Source organism: Leuresthes tenuis, unplaced genomic scaffold, assembly GCF_036924035.1.
Source record: "Leuresthes tenuis unplaced genomic scaffold, fLeuTen1.0.hap1 SCAF_10, whole genome shotgun sequence".
NCBI classification, from domain to species: domain Eukaryota; kingdom Metazoa; phylum Chordata; class Actinopteri; order Atheriniformes; family Atherinopsidae; genus Leuresthes; species Leuresthes tenuis.
This window is the reverse complement of record NW_027325364.1, coordinates 14,394,486-14,414,345: the sequence shown is the minus strand read 5'-3', so window position 1 is coordinate 14,414,345 and position 19,860 is coordinate 14,394,486. Positions and strand designations below refer to the sequence as shown.

The following is a 19,860-nucleotide window of genomic DNA, read 5'->3' as shown; positions in this document are numbered from 1 at the left end:
TGCCATATTATTAAAGTAGCCCTGAACAATCAAACCAAACACAGGTCTATAGGGGGGCCTGTTGTGTGTTTCGTGCTTTTCGTGGCTAATGTAGACCCTCACTATTTCAAGGGAATAGTAAGGTAGGGGGTTAGATCAAATTACTCACAGATTTGCACATGGAAACCATGGTCCATGCTACACTTGTTGCTCTGTTTCACTTTGAATGAAGAGACACCATCCTTGCTCTGGAAAAACTTTGTTTTGTGCTGTTTGCATTCCTCGTAATAAAAAGTAATGAAAAGCAGCAAAGGTTCCAGTGATATCAAACTGTATTTCTGTCAAAATCACAATTTTGTGCATGTGTATAAAATAAATATGCACCAGGTAAATACTTCTGAGGGCAGAGGATATGTTCAAGCATTAGAGTAGATGGGACTGTAACCCTAGTAACCATCCACCCATCCATTTTCTATACCTACTGCATTCTGTTCAGGGTCATGCTCGTTTCTACATTCAATTCAAAGTCACCAGTCAATCTAACATACACATGTTCTTCGACTGTTGGACGAAGCTGGACTATGGAGAACATGCAAACTCCGACACACAGAAAGGCCCCAGCCAAGATTTAAACCAGGAAGCTCTATAACTGATTACCTATGCATGTGCATTACAGCAGTAAAACCTCATTCTCATTGTGATCTATCGCAGTCTTTTAACTGGGTAACTGGGTCAGTAAGGGTGCGGACAGGCCCTGTTCATTCTCAGACGTACCACAGCCATGACACATGATGACAGATGTTTGGATAATTCATAGTACAGTTTCCATGACCCAGAAGTACACTTTGGTGCACAAGGAAATTGGGAAGGGCAGTCCCTTATTATGAAAAGTGGAAAGTATGCAAATCACCCCCAAAACTAACACAAGAAATATATTTTAACAGTTCGAAGCATGATTTTAATTGCTGAACATACAGTACACATACATAATAAATGTGTCACCCTCACAAGAGGGAAGAAAGAAAGAAAGAAAGAAAGAAAGAAAGAAAGAAAGAAAGAAAGAAAGAAAGAAAGAAAGAAAGAAAGAAAGAAAGAAAGAAAGAAAGAAAGAAAGAAAGAAAGAAAGAAAGAAAGAAAGAAAGAAAGAAAGAAAGAAAGAAAGAAAGAAAGAAAGAAAGAAAGAAAGAAAGAAAGAAAGAAAATATTAGAGGTTACTTCACGACCACGTGGTGACCAGATCGCTACACCGTCAGCAGGAGTGCGCCGGTTCCCACTTGGTACTTCTTGATACTTCCACAGTCTGGCATGTTGCTGTCCTTTGCCAAGATAGTTTAAATGCAACTGAAACAGTCGTAAAATACAATAACGTTGGCTTATCTTGCAACACTAATTACGGTTTGAGCTTTCAAAAAAATCACTGATACTTCAAACTGCATTAGTGATAGCATATTAACCAGCGCAGTCTGAATGGTTTATCCAAATACTGTTAGAGAAAAGTGAAACACGCACTGTCGATTAGCCATTTTGATATGCACACGTAATTATGAGATCGCCGAGGGAGCATGAACGTAACTTTTCCGGTGCTCACGTCAACTACGTCAAATGTCTTTAACTCAGCAGCAGAACAGTGAAAGTTTTAGATAAGTGGGGCGACTGTGCCGCGGACAGTCTGACAGCTTTAAGAACCACCTGTCCTCTCCTTCTTTAAGTTTTTATTTTTCGAAAGCAGTCAATTGTCAGATTTCATCCAGATGACTGTGACTAAAGAGCAGCCGATGACCTATGCCAAAATGAAGGGACTTGTGACGTTTTTCTCAGGTAAGAAATAAAAAGTAATTCAAGTAAGTAAGTAATTTTTTTAATTGAACTGTTAAGTTATACGATTATTAGTCTACTACAATTGCAATAGTCAAATATAATTAGTGGTGAGTCCTGTCACCTCTAAGACTGCAGTATTAAGATGATTTAACAAAGCTTACTGTCTTTATAACATGAAATTAAAAAAACAAAGACATACTTAGAAACTCTGAAAACCTTTACAGTAGCCTAATGGCCTGAAGTGTGACAGTACATTAACAGCTGATGGACTCTTATATAATGGAGTAACCCCATTTGTGTTGCAGCTCTGCTCAAAGGAAAGAAAGTTGGCTTCAGCGACTTCTTGCACAAACTTGTTTCCAGTCAGCAACTCTGCCAACAGTAAGTTAGCAAACATCTCATTCATCAGATTTTACTTTGTGTGAATCCTTTATATGAAACCCCAAAACCCACATGTGGTGTCTTTGACCCTGCTGATTGAAGCCTGGACACTCAGAAACTCCTGCAGCGTCAGAGCAAGATGAAGAGGAGGAGGAGGGAGGAAAAAGCTACCCTGGTGAGTTCAGACAAGGGGGGGTTAAAAGACTGCGTGTTGACAGGAGATGAAACTGGATCTGACCTCCTGACCGTCTCACCCGTTTGTCTTTATTTTCCTCAGAGCTCAGCGAACACAGAAGTCTCACAGTAAGTCACATCCCACCCAGCACCCAGACGCACGTCTTGCCCCGAAGAAAAGTTTTGCTTCACATTACAGAGCAGCCCTTTCTTTTTGCACCAGTGTAGTGTTTAATAAAGAGACATTCAATAAACACACAGGTTCTTTAACTTTCACGCGTGACCACAATATGGCAGTCTAAAGGTTCTTTATCTTTATCATTTCTTTATCTGTGCAGTAATGACACAAAATCTATCGCTTACTCTCTATTGTTGCTTTGACCAGGATGAAACCATCAGATTTTGACTACCTCAAAGTTATTGGCAGAGGAAGCTTTGGAAAGGTGAGTTTTTTTTATTTTTAAAGTATTAATTTTTTTCATCTTTGTAATTTCTTTATTTTATTATTTTTTTAATTGCTTGGAAATAAAATGATCAAATGAAAAAATCTATTACACTATTACAGGTGCTGCTGGCAAAACATAGGGAACAAGGAGGCTACTATGCAGTAAAAGTTCTGCAGAAGCAGATGATCATCAAGAGGAGAGAGGTCTGTCTATCTATCTATCATCTATCTATCGTCTAACTGTATCTATCTATCGTCTAACTGTATCTATCTATCGTCTAACTGTATCTATCTATCGTCTAACTGTATCTATCGGTTTTGTGCCTGTAGCAGCAACATGTGATGGTTGAGAGGAGTGTGTTGTTGAAAGGACTACAGCATCCATTCCTGGTGGGACTCCATTTTTCTTTCCAGACACCAAACACTCTCTATTTTGTCCTGGACTACGTTAACGGAGGAGAGGTATGTGTGAGCACAATGAAGAGTGGGATTTATCTTTGTCTAGATACTGGGAAGGATCAATACAGTATGTTTATTTTTACATGAGGTTTTGAGTGAGACTGAATTAAAAATGACCCATCGTACAAACACCCACCAACAGATTTGACGACTTCATATTTAAAAGAAAAAATAATAATATATAGCTGTTTTCTATCTTTTCCTTTCAGCTTTTCTATCACCTCCAGAGGGAAGGGTCATTTCCAGAACCTAGAGCTGCTTTCTACGCTGCAGAGATGGCTGCAGCACTGGGCTACCTCCATTCTCTGAACATCGTTTACAGGTGTGTGTACGCCATACCTACTCCAAGTCAGACAGGCTTCTGTAAAGCTTCTGTAAAGCTCTTCCATCTATTTCTTGCCCCGCTGCTTGCTCACTTTCCTTGCTCATGTTTAATTTAACCAAGTTCTGCATGCTTAATTTATTCATGCAGAGTAATCCCAATGAAGTGTTGCTACTAAAAGCCGCCATCGTCACATTAAAAAATCAAGAGGTGGAGCCGCAAGAAACTGAAACAAGACCCAAAACAGCAAAGAAAAAAGTAGTTGGCACGTGCTAGAAAACCGAAACCAAACTTTTGTCCCTTGTTTTTCTGTGCAGAGACCTCAAACCAGAAAATATCCTGCTGGACCGCGAGGGCCATGTGATGCTAACAGACTTTGGTCTTTGTAAAGAGGGCGTGGCCATTGGCGGGATTATGCATACCTTCTGTGGCACTCCAGAGTACCTCGCTCCAGAGGTGCTTCAAGGCCAACCATATAGCCCAGCTGTGGACTGGTGGGGACTTGGCGCTGTGCTTTTTGAAATGCTCTGTGGACTGGTGAGTGTAGGTGAAATGATTCTTTTTCTTTTCATCATCTCACGTTCCTTCTCCGTATCTTCATCTCCGCTTCCCTGCTCTGTCTCTCAGCCTCCTTTTTACAACCACAGCAAAGCAGAGATGTTTGAGAACATCCTTTACGCTCAACTGCAGCTTCCCAGCGGCTTCTCTGAAGCTGCCCGTTCACTGTTAGAGGGGTTGTTGGAGAGAGATATCACCAAACGCCTTGGGGAGAGCCGTGACATTGTAAGTATGCCGACACAAAAGAGAAAGCAGCAGCAAAAGAGTGTCAGGACACATCACCACAGAGGGGTTCATTTTGCTGTGTTTTCAGGAGGAGCTGCGCGACCATCCCTTCTTTGCCTTCATCAACTGGGATGACCTCGTGGTCAAAAAACTTCGACCCCCATTCATCCCGGAAGTGGTACGAATGAATCAGAAGTCAGTCCAGGGCGCTATTTTTCTTTTTGAAGACACGGTTCACTTCAGTGTGTGCTTTCTTTTCCTCTCCCCCTCCAGTCTGGCCCTTGTGATATCAGTTACATCGATCCCGAGTTCACGCAGCAGCCCGTTCCCACCTCCGTCAATGAGAGGTGCCAGGCAGCCAGCGCCAGCGCGGCCTTCCCCGGCTTCTCCTTCATGAACCCGGCCGAGTACGTGGCAGCAGAGCCAGTTTCATAACGGTGTCAAATCCTCTTGGAGCTATTTGTTCAAATATCTGTTTTTTTTTAATGTTTTAATTTATTAAATGTTATTTAAGTTATTTTTAGCACTTGGGGAAAAAGATTGCAACCCAAACATTGAAACGTACTGTGTGTTCCAGCGGTTGCACTGGATGAAATGTTCTTATATTTTTAGGCTATCACTGTTGTGTCACAATCTTATCATTGTATGGGATAGGCTGGTTACTATTTCTGGTCCTCGTTACTTTAATTACTTCCATTAAACCATAAACACTCAGCCAGAAGCAGTTTTTTTTAAATACTTTGCATTTTTATTTTAAAATAAATATTATGTGTTGCACAATTCTCGTTCTGCCGTTACATTCACGTCTTACAAAGCCAACAATAATACATCACTGGCTGCTGTGATGCTGCACAGTGGCAGAAGCAGTGTGCACTGCAAGCAAAATACAGAGAGCATCTCTTTGTGGCGTTTACATTAACACAACAGGACACGAGTCGATTGGCAAACCTTAAACACACATTAGCACCCAGGTCTGACTTTATTATCGACAGGGAGTCTTTTTCCTTTAGTGACAGGCAGGAAAAGCCCATCACAGTGGAGAATCTAACGGGTGTCTCAGGGAGGAGAGCATCTCCTCTCTACTTCACCTCACAACGCTGCTCAGAAGGTGCTTATAAACTGAGTGTCAGTAGAAGCTGAAGGCGGCGTAGCTCTGCTCACTTTGGCACGTGAAGTAAGCGATCAGCTGACCATTGCAAATCATCAGAAACAAGCCGCTACCTGCAAAACAAAAACAGGGTGGAGAATTAAAGATCTGCACTCATGTGTAATAACAACAGACCGACTGTCAGTGATGGTTGTGTTACCTAAAGCCAGCCACCACTGCCACACCGTGGGAAACTCCAACATTACTGCCACATGGAAACGAAACACGACATTACGCCACACGTTTGGTCATTTAAGTGTGCACATGAGGAGACGTACTGCTGAGATTCCTGCTCACCTATGCTGGTGATTATGACATGGAGAAGCGTGACGGTGAGGGCGTAGTCCCAAACCCGCCTTCTCACCACGGCAGCAAACAGAAGGCCGCTACAAAAGTAGGTGAGCTCCAGGGACAGGAGGTTCACTGAGGGAAATGAGTAAAGTGAGAAAACACCTATATCTGTGGGGAGCCCATAGTCCCAGCTGGATGTATCTTATGTGCTCACCCAGGTATTTGGAGTTGGATTCAGCAGGTTCGGTCTTAAAGTCAAACGGAATCCGCCCATCAAAGTGATCCAGCCTAAATAAGGAAAGACAACAAGTTTACGTTTATCTCACTTCTTGGATTACCTATACCTGGCATGAGCTAAATGGAAGTGGATATTTTCAATTATAGGATGAGGGAAAAGTAATGGTAACACTCATGAGCAAAGGAATTTAAGTACAAACTGTAAAGACAACATGCATTTATTCTGTCTAAAAGCAGCATTATGTAGATAAATTCACCGTGTAAAATATTCACTAAAGCATTTAAAGTCAATTTTGACTGACAGACCCTCTACAAAAGAGCCAACAGGGAAAAACGTGCGAGTTACACAAAACGTCAAGCACATACTCCAAACTCGTACATCAAATGGTCAGTTTTAGCTGCCCACTTGTAATCATCATCACCATCACGGTAATTGGAAATCAATTGTTACATTTAACATGGCAGTGTTGCTATGGGCACTCACGCTCATGCAGCGTCTGTGCGCATGCGTGTCTGGGGCTCTCACCTGAAGGCACCGAAGCACACACTCCCAATCATGTAGAAAAGAGAGTAAAATATGAGCAGACACAGCAGCAGGTTGATCAGCACGGTCTGCGAAATGACAGACAGACAGAGAGGGCCGTTATCTGCGGGATCTCACCTGTCAGCGCCACATGACGTCCCCCCCCCCCCCCCCCCCCCCCCCCCCCCCCCCCCCCCCCCCCAACAACAATCTGAAACTGCGAGGATAGTATTATGGGCTACCGGGCTGCACCGGGGGAGATGTGTGCCACAAACAAGGACACTTACAACTGTTAGAAGCAACTTGACCTGCAACTGGATCATGAGTGGAATAATTCTGTATGATATTAGACAAAACGCCGCTTGTCCCACTCGTGATAACGCACACTGTTCCCACTTTCGACCCAGACAAGCTCACAGAAGACACCCCCAAGAAATTATGTCGGACGCATTTCATCACGTTACGGCGTGTTTTCGCCCTCTTACCTTCGAATCAACCGTGTTGCCTTTGAATGCCATCTCATGTTTCGTGTTTGGGGTGATGTTGTAGAATAATGCTGCAGCAGCAGGCTGTGCGAGCCCGTTAATCCCTCAGAAAATAGACTCCTTCTGCCATCTAGCGACACACTGACACAACACAAAAAGCAGCGCCGCCGCTTTCTCAGCCCAACTCAACTCATTCCACCTCTTTACGGGGTGGCCTTTGTTTTCAGGTCAAAAAAGACTCTTCACGTTGAATAGGTAGCCCTCCTATGAAGTAATGGTCATGGCAATATAGGATGCAGGCACATTTTGATGCCATCTATTTTCAGCGAACTATGCCATGTCTGTTTCATACGAGAAACCGCCCAATGTGGGAGGGAATACTGCAGGTTGGCCGCTGATCATTTTATACTAAAGAATATTTCCAATTACTCGAGAGACCCCTACTCGAAGAGTACATGTGTACCCCTTTTGTATTAAAAGAACAAGCTGTTCCCTTAAATTGATATATAAAAAATAAAACTGCGCCCAGTCTGTAAGAACTGCCATAAAACGTCGCGGTACACTGACTTTTTTTTTAAACTAGGCATCCGAAATATAACCCTGTGACGTTATTTTTGGCACATTAATTCGCCAAGTTTCTGAGCAGCTAAACTCCATCACGCATTTTTTTTTTCCGGACAGACTTCATTTTCTGATTATGGCAGACCTCGTGCGCAGCAGTCAACACAACTGCGGACGTGTTAGAGAGCCAGAACCAGTCCAGAGACCCGTGTTACAGCCCGACTGTGTCGTTTTGGGAGAAAATGTAATTTCGTGATTTTACAGGCCCGAGCGTTTAATTCAACTGTTAGCACCTGTGCGAAGAAGCAGCAAATCGGACGTGTTCGGACCACAGCAACACAAACAAGCTATTTAACGATCGCTCCGTGCTGAAAACTGAGATGTAAACAGTCAGTTGGTCCACAGAGGAACAAATCGCTCCTCAACGGTTAATGGAGACACTGCGGTCCCTGCGCTCTATTGATACACACTCGTACTTCTTGTGTGTGAGGGGGGGCACATTTTACTGACTGTTTGAAGGAAAAAAGAGACCTACGACCCCCTGTCCAGCGGGTAATATCTGATATGTCAGCACCGAACTGAGTTTTAGGCGTGTTGTAAGCGTACACAGGCCTGGTATTGACCACCAATAGTGAACTGAACTTTTTCGAGACCCAAAGTTGTCAGGCAGCGCATATTGCACGCATGCGCATCGCTCTATCCAGCTCTAAATAAGAGTTAAAACAGAAACGAGGTGAGTTCCACAATTTCTAAACAATACGGGCGTTAATACTCATTTATTGCCGGTATCATGGGCGAAATTTGAAAAGCCGATCTTCGGTTTGCTACTCAGCGTTTGTCCACGTAATTTTCACTCTGATTTAAAACAGCGAAAATAAATCGTTTTTTTTTTTTCAAGTTTCTATTGAAGAAATAAATCAAGCAACAATGTCAAAGCTCATAACAGTAGCGCGGTGTTATTGTTTGAGTGCGTGTGATATTAAGCGAGATATCGGCGTTTTGCAAATGCGTTTTCCTATTGTTATTAACCGGGAAACTTATTTATTACAGATCGTCCTTAGCTGGCTGCATCCAGTCATAATGCTACGGCTAACTGTAGCAGTCTCCCGTTCATCTGTACGGAGTGGCGCTAGCTGACTGTTAGCTTCACGTAAGCGCTAGCTACTGTAGCAACCTGGGCTGACATTCCGTGACAAGGGGAAAGTGAAGAAAAATGAGCAAAGTGAATAAAAACACCAAGTCAGGAAATTACACAGCAAGCGTTTGCTTTTGTTCGACGCGTAGCAGCTTTGCATGATTTGTTTAAATTGGTAACTTGAGTAATTAACATAGTTTAAACGTGTTGGTGGCCTCTTCCTATGCTCCGCCATTTTGTATAAGACGAATGCTAATCATGGGCGCTCTTACATACACTTTATTTATGGCTAGAATAAAACTGAGATGTCAAGTGCAAAGTCAAACTTCAACAAGGGCCATTAGCTCCGGCTGTTGTTCACTTTGCGCATGGTTGTGACCACGGTGCAAACAGAAAATATAACCTTAATTCAGTGTTGAACATGCGTCAAGCCTTAAACGTTTTATCGCAATAATAGACGTTTTGAAACGCTTTTAAGTTTGGCCAGTCGGTGCAGAAAACTGTGTTATTCGAGAAATCGATGAACAAATTACCCTCTCGCTTGCCCATAACCTGGCAAACAGCCGTTTTTAAGAGATACTGTTAAAACAAGGAAAAGATGAACTTGTGTCGTTAACTTAAAGTTGAGACACATTTCGCCGTGTTTGTCAATGATCTTGAGAAAGGTTTACCCTAATGAGATCGTTTGTGCACGTATTTCCCCGTTAGTTGATCAGCAAAACAATATTATTATTGACTGTTTTGTCTGAAATCGAAGTGCATGGTGTACCCTGCAAGCCAACACACAGTCGCCATCTAGCGGTGATGCTGCATAACGCTGTTTACAAGTGCAGGTAGAAACTGCATTTTGTAATGTGAGGCACTCCGTAGATTTAAAAAAAAAAAAACCCACAGGTGACTGCTTCGCTCTGACAGTCCTGTGCAGTCCACACATTTTATTAATAAAACAGTGTCAGGATTAAAGTTAGATGTATGAGCTGTTTCCCACTTTTGAGCACAACTTCTTGCCTTTGATGCGATAGTTATGTCTTCGCAGGTTAGTCATATCAGCGGTGTGGGAATGACTGACACTCCACCCAGCGATGGACCCTCCCAGGGAGCTGAGTTTGACATGATGGGTGCTTTGGACTGGAAGGATGGAATAGCCACGCTGCCAGGCAGTGATATCAGGGTACGGTGGAGATTTGATGTGTTCTTGTCCTTAATTGTACAAATGTTTGTTTACCAACCCAGGAAGCTTTTTACTCTGTGTACTCCGCTTAGCATGTGTGGCGGGAGTCTAGACTGTAGAAATGAATCTGGAGCAAGGTGGCAGTCACCTTCTCGAAGTAGTTTCCAAACTGATGAGCGTGTCAACTGTTTGCCCTGCGTGTTTCAGTTCCGTATGACCGAGTTTGGGACTCTTGAGATTGTCACAGATCTAGAGGTCAAAGGCCAAGGGGCAGAGCCTAAGTCTGAGACCTTGGACCCAGCGCCGTCTCACACTCCCACCCCTCCACCAGAGGGCCAATCACAGACCGGCACAGCCAAAGTTCCAGCCAACCAGAGCAAGCCGGGATCATCACAAGCTAAAGGTATGTCAGACATAGCGATTGTGAAGAAATGCAGTTCTTACCTTTTAGAAACTACACGTGTTTCTTACAGGAAACACCCTTTTTTTATCTGCTCTGTCTTTTAGCTCCTCGTCCTGTGCTTTTGTCTTTAGCGGAGGGTCCCAGCATGGAGGGCCCCAGCGTGGAGGTTGGTCCCAGTGTTGAAGTTGGTTCGAGTGCAGACAGGGGTCCAAACGGGGAGCTGTCAAGGTGCCGGGCCTGTGGCGGTCGCATTGTAGGGGATGGCCTGCTGCAGGGCAAATTCTGTAGCTCCGTCTGTGCCCAGCCCTCCAGTGGCAGGTAAAATCCCACATGGTTACGCTGAAGCGGCTCTGCGTGGTCTTTCATATTTATTTTTTCTCTTTTGAGGGGCAGCAACTTGAATTCTTTTTCTTTTTTCTTTCTTTTTTTTTGTAAAGATCATCTCCGGGAGAAGCGAGGGAAAGTCAGGCCGTCGAAGGTGAGAGGCTGGGAAAACGTGTGCGCAAAAAGAGGAAGATCTACATGGATTCTGGGGACGAAGAGGAGGACAACCAAGAGGAACCAGAGGTGAGGAGAACACCTGCGTTGTTTACTTCCAGGGCTGTCGGCCTCCTCGGCGTACAGCACCACCTTGCTGTCAATGCTTGCATTTTTGAATGGGGCTGTGTTTCGTTTCTAATTGTGGTTTCTAACATGTTCTTTACATGTTTCTTTCAATAGGAAAAAGCAAAGACAACCAAAGGCAGAAGGGGAGCCAAAATTGCCAAATTGGGTATGTTAGTTTGCTGCTCTTAAAGGACGGCCGAATAGACACATGTTTAGCTTTTCTCTAAATATTGTGAAACTCTTCAAATGTCAGACATTTTTTTCTTTAATTGAAGCCCTTACATAGTTATGATGTCGGTTTTTTTGTCTAAAAAGTGGTGCGGCCTCTGGTTTCAGTGTTCTTTTTTGAGTGGTGGAATAAATGCCAAAGTTTTTGTTGATGATGAAAGCATCTTATTACAGTTCCAGACAACACGTGTTTAGGATAGTTTAATTGGATTCAGTGACTGTTATGCACCGGCTTTCATGTCCAAGACAATTTCTCATTGTTTGAATGCTTGTTTGAACCTTCAGTGAATGCCCCTTCCAATAAGAAACGAGCATGGAGTTGGCCTTCTTACCTCGAAGAGGAGAGGGCTGTCGCTGTTCCTGTGAAGCTGTTCAAAGAGGTATAGCCCCCCGTATATTCACCGCTCTCTATGCTATGTGTCGTCAGATGATGGTTTTATTCGCCTGAACCGTGCCGTGTTGTGCATTTGTTTTACAGCACCAGTCATTTCCTCAGAGCAGGAACAGTTTTAAGGTTGGGATGAAGCTGGAGGGGCTCGACCCATCTCATCCGTCCCTGTTCTGTGTGCTCACTGCCGCGGAGGTATGACTGCTGCTAACGTTGGTTTGCACCCTTGTGGTTTGCCTGACGATCACGCGCACAACTTACTTGTGTCTTGTTTGCTCACACGGACGCCTTCCCTTTGCCTCGCAGATCCAAGGTTACAGAGTAAGACTCCACTTTGATGGTTACCCAGAATGCTACGACTTCTGGGCCAACGCCGACTCGTGGGATATGAAACCCGCAGGCTGGTGTGAGAAGAACGGGCACAAGTTATTGCTGCCTAAAGGTAGTCACAAACACGCCTTTTATGAATGAACAAATCTTATCTGATGTCTTACAAATTGGCACCAGATTGATGGCTGAACGTCGGATTTAAATTTGGGCCGAGCCGTCCTGACCAGGTCTGTCTCATTGTAGGTTGTAAGGAAGGAGAGTTTAACTGGAGCATGTATGTTAAGAACTGCAGGGGACAACTGGCCCCTAAACACCTTTTCAAGAGCCTCAACACAGTGAGTACACGTGCCACTAAAACTTCTGCTTAATCTGTGAAATGGTCCTTTATTTCAGGAATTTCATGACTAAAAGTGCATCTGTTTATTTATTTTTATTTTTTTTGTGCAGTCTGTGACTCCATCCGGATTTCGAGCAGGGATGAAGCTGGAGGCGACTGACAGGAAGAACCCTCTTTTGATTTGTGTAGCGACGATCGCTGCCGTCGTCGACAACCGCCTCCTCATTCATTTTGACAACTGGGACGACACATATGATTACTGGTAAGAGCTTAGAGAAAGTCTGGCCGCAGGGAGCTTCGAACCCATAGAAAACATGAAGTGGTCTAAATGTTTAACCAATGTGTTTAACCGATGTGTTTAACTTGTGTCGTTAAGGTGTGACGCGAGCAGCCCGTACATCCATCCTGTCGGCTACTGTGAGGAGGCTAAGCTAACTCTGACCACTCCAGCCGGTAGGACACACACCAAGAATAACACGTGTCAGTTTAAGTTGCTTAAGCAACAATATAGCATATGATGGTAAAACCTGTTGATTTACTGTTCAGATGTTAAAAGATGTTTTGTCAAGAAAGCGACAAGTTCAGCATATTAATGATTAAATGCATGTTGTCACTTCCTGTCGAGGCCCGCTGTGTCACTAGTTTGGACGTGTTAGTGTTGCGTTCTCGGTGTTGTCTCCAATAAGTTTCTTCTTCATCTCCTCAGATTATAAAGAACCCAAGAGTTTCTCGTGGGAGAAATACCTGGAAGAAACGGGGACGCAGGCTGCTCCTGCGCGAGCTTTTAAGCCGGTAAGAATCAAATAGAGAAAATGCACAAGCACACGAATACGTGTCAGACATATCGTACGTTGGGCTGGATGATGTGGCCAAAAAGAATTATATCTCGATTTAGTTCTGTTCACAGTTATGGACGATTAATAGTGGTTTGATATTCAGCTTTTTGACTGCATTCGGTCCGTCGACAAATAGGGAAACATCTAGCAATGACAGAGGGTGATATTTGTCTGCTTTGTCCTGGTCATATAAGCACTGAAAAGTGTTCGAGTTGTTAAAGCCTGAACAAGCCTTTGATTCATTGAAACTGCTCATTGAAAGATGGTGTGATGGGAGGCTTATTTTTCATTCAGCGTATTTCATTGTTTCCCTTTTTCATTCTCACTTATTGTAACGTCCTTCCTGCTGTCTCTTAGTTTGAGGTTGTAATTTAAAGTATATTCCCAGTTTTACCTCCCTATAATAGTTGTGTCTCGGTGGTTCATTCTTCCCGGCCCGCCTCGTCTTAAGTCCTGTCCCGATCAAATGCCGGTTCTTGTGCGACTTCCTTCCACTGCTGCTTCGTCTCAGCTTCAGCAGAAGAGAGCATCTTTACAAACTCTGCACAGTACCGTGGCCTTTTCCACATCAAGACTTCCCGGATTAAGCCGCTTTCATATCGCTGCTTTGACATGACGGCCTTTCTTTGGCATCGTTTTATCGTCTTCAGGGACTGTGGCTGCCTTCAGTCAAGCCTGTTGTTGAACAGTAAAGCCCAGAAATGTGTCCGTCTCTAAGGAAACTGCAGTTGAGACATTTCAATTATGTGGTTTAAAAAGAAAAAGTGTAATTAATTAAATGAATGGCCTCGCCCTGATTGTGTGCACTTCGTAACTGTATGCCTACATCAAGTTGTTTTCTTTTCCTTTTATTTAGTCCCTTTTTTACACTTGATCTCTGTGTCTGCAGCGGCCGCCGCATGGTTTCCAGATTGGGATGAAAGTGGAAGCCGTCGATAAGAGGAACCCGATGCTCATCCGTGTCGCCACTATCGTGGACACGGAGGATCACAGACTGAAGGTAAGAACTCAAATGTTTCCGGATCAAATGTTGCTTTTGTTCCGTGCTCAGCTTGTGTAAATTGCTCTCCTCTCTCTTCGCCTTTCATGTAGATCCACTTTGATGGCTGGAGTTCAGAGTATGACTACTGGGTGGAGACTGACTGCCCAGATCTCCACCCTGTGGGGTGGTGTCAGAAAACTGGACACCCACTACAGTATCCTAATGGTGAGACACTCTTTTTGGCACATTGTAGCTGTCTGTCCTGCTGTCTTACAGGTTGAGGTTATAATTTCAACAGAGGAGTCTGCAGACGTCGTTTGCACGGTTGTATCAACGCTTCTTCTTCTTCTTCTGCTGTGTGTATTTCAGGCACCAGTGATTTAGTGACGGCCCCAGGACAAGGATGTCCCACCCCAGGATGCAACGGGGTTGGACACATCAGGGGACCTCGCTATGGGACACACTACACGTCAGTAACATCCTCAGTTTGCTGTTTTTCTCTTATACGCCACACTTAATGTCCGAACTCTTTTCTCTCTCCTGTTTTAATCTCATTAAACTAAAATGCTGTTACCTTGCTAAATGTGTCACTTTTGACAAATGTCATCGATAAAACCGGCCTTCTGCAATTTCGTTCAAATCCCTCCTGTGCCACTAACGTCCTCCTGTTTTGCCATTTCTCAGTAAGTGTGCATTAAGCCAAAAAGACGACAAGAGACTCGATGTTCTCAAATGTCATTTATATTTGTGTGGGCGGCTGGCAGTGTAAACGTGTTGCTACTGTGTGTGTTTGTGGGTGTCAAGGTCATAATGGCGGCTTTTCCTTCCTTTTTGCTGCAGCCTATTTAAATGCAGAGTACCAAAAGGGAATTTCTGCCCTTTTAAATGCCCCCCCCCCCCCCCCCCTTTTTTTTTTTTTTTTTGTTTAGTTTTGTTTTTACAGCTAACAGAGTAAAGTTTCTTTGTCTTGGTGTGTGCAGTCAGGTCAGTTGTCCCTATTCGGAAATTAATCTGAACAAGGAGGGTTTGCTGCCAGACCGTCTCAGCGGTGAGAGACTCCTTACCCTCAGCGGGCCCCAACCGCGAGGGCGACGCCCCGACGCTCACACAAACATTACGACACAGAGCACCTCGACGCCAGAGCATCCCGAAGGAGCCGTAGACCCGCACAGCAGGTTTGGCTCCTCAACACATAAGAGGCCGTCAGTCCACATAAATGGAACTAACACACTTTAAAAGCTCGCCGACGCTCATCGTGATGTTGCATTCAACTCTGTGATGGGTTCTGTACCTGAAAGAGGAATATCTGTGTTGCTAGGAAACCGGTAACTGGGGAAGCTGAGCATCCAGGGTGCAACAACCAGGTGGAGTCACTTGGTGGAGCCAGCGAGCAAAGTCATAATGGAACAAGGCCCAAACGGTAACCCCCCCCCCCACTCAGGACTCCCTCACACAAATATGAACTAAAGTTCAGGGCTGAGGATGATGTGATTTGTGTCAGACCGTAACTTTGAGCTTGTATGTTTTATTCAGGACGGCACCAGTTCCCAAATACCTAAAAATGCACTATGTCAAGGAGGAGATTAGTGATGGTAAAGGTAAGTGTGGGGGAGGTAAAACACGGTGAAACCAAGCATGTACGTCACTTCTGCATCCCACTGACTGCTCTCCTCTCTCCTCAGCCTCTCCAGAAGCCATCTCACTCCAGCAGGCCCTCCACGAGTCTGTGTTCTCGCCCGGCATCTCTGCCTCTCCTCCCCACCGGGTGGCTCTTTGCTGGGACAAACACTGCCAGCTGCTGCCTGAAGTCCTGGGGCTGACTGCCAAAAGAGTGGCCGCTTGGAGCGCTGAGGAGGTCAGAGATACTCACACTCTGTGTCAACGGAGCGGACGCGCTCTGTCCGCATTCACTCATCTAACATGAGGGCAACTGGTTGTAAAGATGAAGCGCACAAGCGTTCCAGAAGAATATAAACATGTATTGATTGATGTGCTGTTCGCGCGCGTGTGTGTGTGTCACTGACATGTTCATCCTTGCTCACTAGGTGGCAGGTTTTGTCAAAGGACTCCCAGGATGCAAAGAGCACGCTGCTACTTTTAAAACAGAGGTCAGCACTTCACCGCTTCAGTCCGCTCACCAACACAAGTCGTAAGATTAGGGCAAGAACTGTTTCTCATCGTATTTTTTCATTCTTACTCAGCTTACTCAAAGCCTGTGTCCTTTCTTTGGAGAATGTACTTTTGCCCTCATTTAACTGATTTAAAAAAAGAAAAAAAAAAAAAAAAAAAAGCTATTTGAAATGCAACCTTGTTGACAAAGGAGCATTTAAAGCTGTATTTTGTATATTGAGTTTTTGTGTCTTCGTGCTGATATGACGGCAAAGTTTGGCCAGTGAGAGGGAGATCAGCATTGACTTCATGGGCTTAATATTTATGTTTAGTTACGAAACACTTTGTCTTTACACAATTCAGATAATTTAGGATATGCTTCTAGTGCTAATGAAACTAATCATATGTGATCATTTGTAGATATGCAGTACAAACGCTGTTTTTAAATCACACTGCAGATATGCTCTCAGCATGTTGAGAGTGAAAGTTAAAACAGGTTAAAGGGACTAGAATAAAACCAGAATAGAGGACTCAGTTATCAAAAGAGCTATTATTTTAAAAAAAAAAACCTCTGATTTCTCCTCAGCAAATAGATGGTGAAGCCTTCCTGCTACTCACCCAAACGGACATCGTCAAGATCCTGTCGATCAAGCTGGGACCGGCGCTGAAGATCTACAACTCCATCCTCATGCTGAAGAACGCCGACGAAGAGTGAGGCCCGTCTCTCGAACGAGTTCGATTGGAAGTGCTCTGCTGTGGTGCAGCTACAGGAGAGACACGAGGCGAGGCCGTCGTCTCCCAACGTCCCAGCCGTCCTCCATCTTCCCTTCTCTCTATGATGGGCGGCGCCGGCCAACCTGAGGGAGAGTTTTTCATCACACTACGAGGATCCCCCTAACTTATATCGTGTTTGTTTACTGGCTCATTAGAACAAAACAAAACAAAAAGAAAAAAGAAAAGGGCACCTTCTTAACGTTGTACAGTCTGGATTGGGTTTATCGGCAGTTGTTGCTTTCCTTGTTTTATCTGAACTGTAATGAAATGGTGCTTGAAGCTCAGAGCGAACAGAACAGGTGTGTTTGTGTTGCTGTTTACTTGGTAACAGACATTTTTTTGTCGTTTTTTTTGTTGTTGTGTTTTTTGTTGTTTTTTTTTTAAAAAAAGATGCAAAATACAATCGTTTCGGAGGGGAGAAGTTTTAAAATGTGAAACCCAGTGGAGCAGAAGCACTATTGTAGTTCAGCGTTTCTCCTGTAGATGGAGAAAGATGGCCGCTCAGCAGGCTCAAAGAGCGGTGGGGATGGTTCAAAACTGTGACCGCGTGCGTGTGCAAATAGGACTAAGCATGTTTGAGAAATGAGGACGTCATTTACCCCTCTGTCCTGTGTGTGTGTGTGTGTGTGTGTGTGTTGCCTTTCTGGATGGAGGATTCGTTTTGTGACAAGTGGGGCTAAGGGCTAACTGGTAAATCAAGGCTGTCTGCTCGTTTTGAGGTTGAATAAGACAATGAACCAGCTCTACTTAGTTTATTTTTAATGTTCTTACAGGGTGGGTGACCCGCTGATACGAATGTTAAACAACTTACGTGGTTGTGTTCTCGATTCAAATGACCTCTTAACATTCACAGTGTAAATAGTATACAGCTATTAAAGGAGTCTCGCTCCCTACCAGAGTTTACTCTTGTTTCGTTATGCAAAGGCTTAAAATGTGTCCATATAGGGAAGGAGTTTGTGGCGGCGACCTGGAAAAGAGAAAAAAAAAAAGAAAAAAAAAGGACTGAATTCATTCATTTTTGAGGGGATAAAAAAAAAAACAACAACATTGTCAGTGTCTTTGTAAATATGTGTGTACTTCAGCAAGTTGGAACGTGTACATCAGCAACTGTTTATATGCAAACAGCTTTTATTTATGTATTGTAAATTAAGGGATAATGGTACGCTGTTCTGGCTCCGAGGTAACTGTGGCTGTTTGGTGGAATGTGTGAATGGGTGGAAATAAATGAGATGCACACTGCCTGCTGCCCTCATTTAACCTCAGTCATTTCAACACACACTCTCACACACACACAGATCATTTGAAACTGCAGTCTATAGCTACATTCTTCTGTTTGCCTGTTACATATTTCCACGTTAACCACAGTTGACAAACAACCACAATTTATGGTCCCGACTGTTTTCCTTGAGCTTTCGTCCAGATTGTGGAGTTCAACAGCAAATGGAGCCTCCTCCGTTTTGTCGCCCTTTCACCAGCTGTTAGTCGTTGTGTTGGTCTACAGGTTAAGCAGAGAAGTAACTGAGTACCTTTAGTCAAATTCTGCACTTCAAACAGAGAAAGTGCAGTTTTTAATTGGCCTCCTTCGTTTTCCTCGAGAGCTTTCCACTATTTTCCACTCTTTTATAAAATAGTTTATGGAGATACAAACAGAAATCCTATAGGTTAGATGTTAGTTGAGCTCTAAATGTGGCACAAATTCTCAGTAAAATGTCACTGAGCGGCTTGCTGCAGTTAGGTCAGACCTAGATCTGACTTGTCTATTGCCCACATGTGGCCCACATGCAAACTCGGCCTTTAACCAGTATTCTGTGTGGGCCACATCCGGCCCACGTGCAGCGAGCTGAAACTCACAAGAACTAACTTGTTGCGTACACCCCAGTGTTTGGTCTACATCTGTTGCCCCAACATCTGGCCCATGTGACATGAGTTAACTTAGCCTCAGACTGAGCCACAGGTTACATAAAACCGACACGTTTGAAGGGAACGGAGCTGACTTTTAAAACTTTACGAAAGCCCTTGTCCGAACCACTGAATTCCTCAAAACTTCCCGACATTGTTCAACTGTGATGGGCAAACTTTAAACTGACCAGGCACGGTGAAAGACTGCTCACGGTCTCCAGAAATCAGTGGATGCTTAAGTGACCAACCGACAGATGCGTTCACCATCTGTTTTGACCCTGTTTTGTGGAGGATCTACATCAAACTATGTTCCATAAACATTTATCATTTCACTTTGTTCTATCCTTGTGTGCAAGCTGTTCCCAAATAAAGTTGTGTTTAATCAAATACTAACAAAATAATAACTCTAAGTTGAGTTTTAGGCCGTGATGGAGGAGGCAAACTGCATATTTATGTTCCCAAATAAAGTTGTGTTTAATCAAATACTAACAAAATAATAACTCTAAGTTGAGTTTTAGGCCGTGGTGGAGGAGGCAAACTGCATATTTATAGGGTGAGGGATTGTGGAGATGTACTTGATAGTGGAAATAAATCAATTTAAAAAACAACTACAAGTGTAAATAGTTTGAGCTAGTCAGTACAAATGTAAAGTGAACATAATTTGCAGTCAAGTGGAGTTAGTGCCCCCCCCCCCCCCCCCCCCCCCCTCTCTATGTTTTATGTATTTACATTACAGATGGTCGATGGAAGAGGAGGACTACTCTCTCCGTGACTTCTTTAAAACACTTGCTGGCTGGTGTTCGCAGAGAATAAATAACTGGGCTCACCGTGGGACTGGCCGGGACCAGCCAAAGATTCCCACGACCCCTCCTCTACACACACAAACACTCACACATCGACGGAACAGGCTGCATAGACGCGCAGGCAAGCTGCGCGCAGACAGAGCGGCAGAGCAGAGCAGCGCTGCACCACTTTTACTGTTATTTACTATAAAAGCCACATTTCGGGCTCTGCTGTTGCGCCGCACACTGACTCCAAAGAGAAGCGAGGGGTGAAA

At 44.0% G+C, this 19,860-nt stretch overlaps 3 protein-coding genes across 7 annotated transcripts; 2 read left to right on the top strand and 1 right to left on the bottom strand.

The window, feature by feature from the left end:
* Nucleotides 1-1,612: 1,612 nt before the first annotated feature.
* sgk2b (serum/glucocorticoid regulated kinase 2b) lies at nt 1,613-5,101 on the top strand. Its single transcript, XM_072394308.1, has 12 exons — nt 1,613-1,797; nt 2,103-2,178; nt 2,281-2,353; nt 2,456-2,481; nt 2,738-2,795; nt 2,918-3,001; nt 3,128-3,259; nt 3,466-3,578; nt 3,896-4,115; nt 4,206-4,361; nt 4,450-4,539; nt 4,635-5,101. Exons 1-12 carry the CDS (start codon nt 1,731-1,733, stop codon nt 4,794-4,796), a joined length of 1,257 nt encoding a protein of 418 aa, XP_072250409.1. The 5' UTR covers nt 1,613-1,730; the 3' UTR covers nt 4,797-5,101.
* LOC140316466 (putative transmembrane protein 244) lies at nt 4,984-7,358 on the bottom strand. Its single transcript, XM_072394309.1, has 6 exons — nt 7,045-7,358; nt 6,563-6,648; nt 6,014-6,087; nt 5,806-5,931; nt 5,669-5,713; nt 4,984-5,582 (listed from the first exon to the last, which is right to left on the bottom strand). Exons 1-6 carry the CDS (start codon nt 7,075-7,077, stop codon nt 5,488-5,490), a joined length of 459 nt encoding a protein of 152 aa, XP_072250410.1. The 5' UTR covers nt 7,078-7,358; the 3' UTR covers nt 4,984-5,487.
* A 365-nt stretch (nt 7,359-7,723) lies between these two features.
* On the top strand, nt 7,724-18,145 carry l3mbtl1b (L3MBTL histone methyl-lysine binding protein 1b). 5 transcript variants are annotated; one of them, XM_072394302.1, is made up of 22 exons: nt 7,724-7,849; nt 9,777-9,911; nt 10,119-10,314; nt 10,446-10,632; nt 10,752-10,881; nt 11,035-11,086; nt 11,434-11,528; nt 11,627-11,731; nt 11,843-11,978; nt 12,110-12,201; nt 12,314-12,465; nt 12,580-12,656; nt 12,910-12,995; nt 13,929-14,039; nt 14,132-14,246; nt 14,391-14,490; nt 15,002-15,196; nt 15,340-15,441; nt 15,555-15,619; nt 15,704-15,876; nt 16,067-16,129; nt 16,717-18,145. In XM_072394302.1, exons 1-22 carry the CDS (start codon nt 7,742-7,744, stop codon nt 16,843-16,845), a joined length of 2,604 nt encoding a protein of 867 aa, XP_072250403.1. In that variant the 5' UTR covers nt 7,724-7,741; the 3' UTR covers nt 16,846-18,145. The 5 variants fall into 5 exon arrangements, with proteins under 5 accessions (XP_072250403.1, XP_072250402.1, XP_072250406.1 ...); XM_072394301.1 differs by having other exon boundaries at nt 10,419-10,632; XM_072394305.1 differs by lacking the exon at nt 7,724-7,849 and adding an exon at nt 7,900-8,157 and having other exon boundaries at nt 10,419-10,632.
* Nucleotides 18,146-19,860: the final 1,715 nt, after the last annotated feature.